Source organism: Theropithecus gelada, chromosome 1, assembly GCF_003255815.1.
Source record: "Theropithecus gelada isolate Dixy chromosome 1, Tgel_1.0, whole genome shotgun sequence".
In the NCBI taxonomy this organism is placed as follows: Eukaryota; Metazoa; Chordata; class Mammalia; order Primates; family Cercopithecidae; genus Theropithecus; species Theropithecus gelada.
This window is the reverse complement of record NC_037668.1, coordinates 164,889,093-164,892,979: the sequence shown is the minus strand read 5'-3', so window position 1 is coordinate 164,892,979 and position 3,887 is coordinate 164,889,093. Positions and strand designations below refer to the sequence as shown.

Genomic DNA, 3,887 nt, shown 5'->3' with positions numbered 1-3,887 from the left:
TCAGTTCCACCACAATATCTTGTGGAAGGGATATCTGCTAAGAAGAATTCAGATGTAATTGGCTGCATGCCTCCTTCAGGAGGAAGAGCAAGCATTCCCTCCCCCATCCTCTCCTCCTGAGGGCCCACCGCCCACTCAGGGTCAGACTTCATTCCCCCTCTTCTTTAGGAATCCTCCCCTTACTCTCAGTTTCTCATTTCACAAAGGATCTTGCTGCCTCCAAGCTCCTGACTCATAATTTAGAACAACTAATCTGGTGTTTCATTAGGTGTCATCTTTTGAACTGAGCTTACATCTGCGTCTGGCTTAATAGATAGCTTTTTTAGGCTGGGAGAAGACAGGGAAGAGGCAGATGTGAATCCCAGGCTTGGCCCCTGTCCAGCAGGATGATCTGACTACACCCCATCCTAGATGCCTTAAAACCCTTCCACTCCGCTTCATGAGGACCTGTTTGGGTCAGAGAAGCCACTCACAGGGTGAAGACACAAGCCCCACATTTCAGGATGCTAACAACGGTTTGAGTGCCCAGGGCGGGCTCCCCGACCCACCCAGATCTGCTGTGTCCCAGCAGTGGACTCTTTCCTAGGGAACAGGTGGATTTGGGGTGGGGCGTGCCTTAGGCCCCATACTCATAAAATCCCCTGTCTTCTCCCCTCTAAAACAGAGAAAACAGCAGCCGGTGGGTGCAGGTGGGAAGGGGTGAGGTGGAGGCTGAGAAGAGATTAGGGCTCTCTGGCACCCACCACCTCTTGCAACACGACCCTGAGACAGTGGGGCAAGTATCCCGATTTCACGAACAAAGAAACTGAGCAACTAATAGAGGAATGGGCCACGCTCCTACTGGGAGGTGGGGTAGGTCTCCCAGCCCTGAGGACTTTTCCTCCCAAGACTTAGTTGTGAAGCCCCTTTTGCCTATCCCAGCCCTTACCCCTCGGGTCAGCCCCAAATCGGAGGCCACCATCTCTCCCACAGGAGCCTGCCCCTCCCACCCCATCCCCTCCTCCCTCTTGTCTTTCCTGCCCACCCATTTGCTCGAGCTGGGGTGGCAGGAAGGGAGGTGCACGACACGGGCATGAAGAGCAAACCCCCTCCTGCTCAGAGCTGCTGCCGCCTGAGCCCAGGGCTGCACCCAGCGCAGGCCTCGTGGCCAGGCCATGGACCCCACAGAGCCCTGGAGTCCCAGCCCGGGGTCAGGGGCCTGGGACTACTCGGGGTTGGACGGCCTGGAGGAGCTGGAGCTGTGTCCGGCCGGGGACCTGCCCTACGGCTACGTCTACATCCCTGCACTCTACCTGGCGGCCTTCGCCATGGGCCTGCTGGGCAACGCCTTCGTGGTGTGGCTGCTGGCCGGGCGGCGCGGCCCACGGCGGCTAGTGGACACCTTCGTGCTGCACTTGGCGGCCGCTGACCTGGGCTTAGTGCTCACACTGCCGCTGTGGGCCGCGGCGGCGGCGCTAGGCGGCCGCTGGCCGTTCGGCGAGGGCCTCTGCAAGCTCAGCAGCTTCGCTCTGGCGGGCACGCGCTGCGCGGGCGCACTGCTGCTGGCTGGCATGAGCATGGACCGCTACCTGGCCGTGGTGAAGCTGCTCGAGGCGCGGCCCTTGCGCACCCCGCGCTGCGCGCTGGCCTCGTGCTGCGGCGTCTGGGCCGTGGCGCTGCTGGCTGGCCTGCCCTCCCTGGTCTACCGGGGGCTGCAACCCCTGCCTGGGGGCCACGGCAGCCAGTGCGGGGAGGAGCCCTCCCACACCTTCCAGGGCCTCAGCTTGCTGCTGCTGCTGCTGACCTTCGTGTTGCCCCTGGTCGTCACCCTCTTCTGCTACTGCCGCATCTCGCGCCGCCTGCGCCGGCCGCCGCACGTGGGTCGGGTCCGGAGGAACTCGCTGCGCATCATCTTCGCCATCGAGAGCACGTTCGTGGGCTCCTGGCTGCCCTTCAGCGCCCTGCGGGCCGTCTTCCACCTGGCGCGTCTGGGGGCGCTGCCGCTGCCGTGCCCCCTGCTGCTGGCGCTGCGCTGGGGCCTCACCATCGCCACCTGCCTGGCCTTCGTCAACAGCTGCGCCAACCCGCTCATCTACCTCCTGCTGGACCGCTCATTCCGAGCCCGGGCGCTGGACGCGGCCTGCGGGCGCACCGGCCGCCTGGCGCGAAGGATCAGCTCGGCCTCCTCGCTCTCCAGGGACGACAGTTCCGTGTTCCGTTGCCGGGCCCAGGCCGCTAACACTGCCTCGGCCCCCTGGTAGCTGCCCCGGGCCGCTGGAGGTGGGCGACAGCGGAGCACCGAGAGGAGGGGAGAAGTCCCGGGAGGGGACCCAGATGCGCCTGTTCTGGCGGCAGCAAGCTGCTCCGGCTGGCATGGCATTGCCTCGCGCGCTGCCTGGACTCCCAGGGTCTCCTCCATCAACTTCCCCGGAACCTCAGAGCAATTGAACTCCCCTAAACCAGGCTCCTGAGACTAGCTGTTCCCTGTCAGCCTGCAGGGTACAAGATAAGTGCTATGAGATGGAGCAGACAGCAACTCGGAGACCCGCAGATTCACCAAGAAGACAGAAGGGAAGGGGATTTCCTTCTCTGCCTCATTGGGAAGAGCACTGACCAGAAATCGAACCCAGACCCCCAAATGCCATTCTGGTTTCTGGCTGTGCTTTCTCCCGTCTCCCACAATAGCTTTTGCTTTCAGAGAAATACCTTCTCCAAGTCAGGCCCTCTGCCCTTCTCACTCACAAAACCCTGGTGTTGAATCTGGTGACACTTCTCCCCCTACGAAGCGGTAGGACTCACCTGGAAGTTGTTCTGGTCTTTCCCTCTCAACAGAAGGTCCTGAAATCGCTCACCAGGCGTTTCTTAAGGTCTCCACCACTCAGCCAGGAACCTCAAAATCTTCTCTGTGAATTCATCTTTCTCAATAAACAGACACTCCTGCTAGCCCTGTCTTCACAATCGTCTTTGCTTGCGCAGTGGGAGTGAAATGCGTATCAGGAGGCGGGTCGCACACTGGGTGAGACAAAACTCAACACAGTAGTTGAGGTTGATCTCAGGATGATGAGGATTTGGGGTGGTGTCTGGGAGCATGAATGCTGGCTGCACTCTGCAGGTGCAGTAATCCCATAGGAGGAAGCAAACCATTTATTCTTATTATTTTTAAGGACATTTCACATTTTGAAAGCTACAGAAAGAAAATATATTTATATAAGGGCATCTGCCAGCCGGGTGTCACTTCTGAGAGAAGATGTGTCATTTTGGATTTTCAAATATATACCAGGCCTTTTTTTTTTTTTTTTTCTATCTTTTTTCAGACCTTCCAGTATGAACTGTGGGGATTAGCCATTTTCTGACTCTGTCATTTCTCCTTTGAGGTTTCTGTAGGGTTTGGAAATTCACTGTTTATACTTTTGATTTAAGAGGATTTGGCCTAAAGACATTTCAGTCGGTGTACATCCTAGACAGATCCCCACAGGCCAGTCTGGATGTTGCAAGCTCTGGGGGAAAGGGTGGGTGTGCACGCGGATAAGCACCTCAGTGCTAGGTTGGGTCTGAAGCCTGGCATTCTGTCGCAGGCTATCCATCCCATCCCCCCATCAAATACCCCTGTATTCTCTTCAGCATTTGGAGCTGCTGGATTAGAGCAGATTGAACATCGGGTCTCCTAGATCAGCCTGCCAAAAAGTGCATTTCTGCATGTTCCTCCCATATACTCCAAGAGAGGCAAGCCTTGCAGCCTGTGAGGTCACCTCTGCCAGCAGGACACATTTCAGGCACTTTGGTGTTTGAGAGCTCGGTTAAGTCTTGGCACTTCTTATCCTCACTATTGCTCTCTGAGGCAAGAAATTATTTTTTCATGGGGCTGAGACCCCAGGATTTTCAGGGCAGGGAAGCTGACTCTGATCTGG

General features: G+C 57.7%; 1 protein-coding gene across 1 annotated transcript; it reads left to right on the top strand.

Annotated features, from left to right (window-relative positions):
- The first annotated feature begins 1,079 nt into the window (after positions 1–1,079).
- GPR25 (G protein-coupled receptor 25) lies at positions 1,080–2,287 on the top strand. The gene has a single exon (XM_025366370.1). It carries the CDS (start codon positions 1,155–1,157, stop codon positions 2,238–2,240), a length of 1,086 nt encoding a protein of 361 aa, XP_025222155.1. The 5' UTR covers positions 1,080–1,154; the 3' UTR covers positions 2,241–2,287.
- The last annotated feature ends 1,600 nt before the right edge of the window (positions 2,288–3,887 follow it).

What these genes read in the sequence shown, in the direction of transcription:
- GPR25 (XM_025366370.1), top strand. Translation starts at nt 1,155, where the DNA reads ATGGACCCCACAGAGCCCTGGAGTCCCAGCCCGGGGTCAGGGGCCTGG.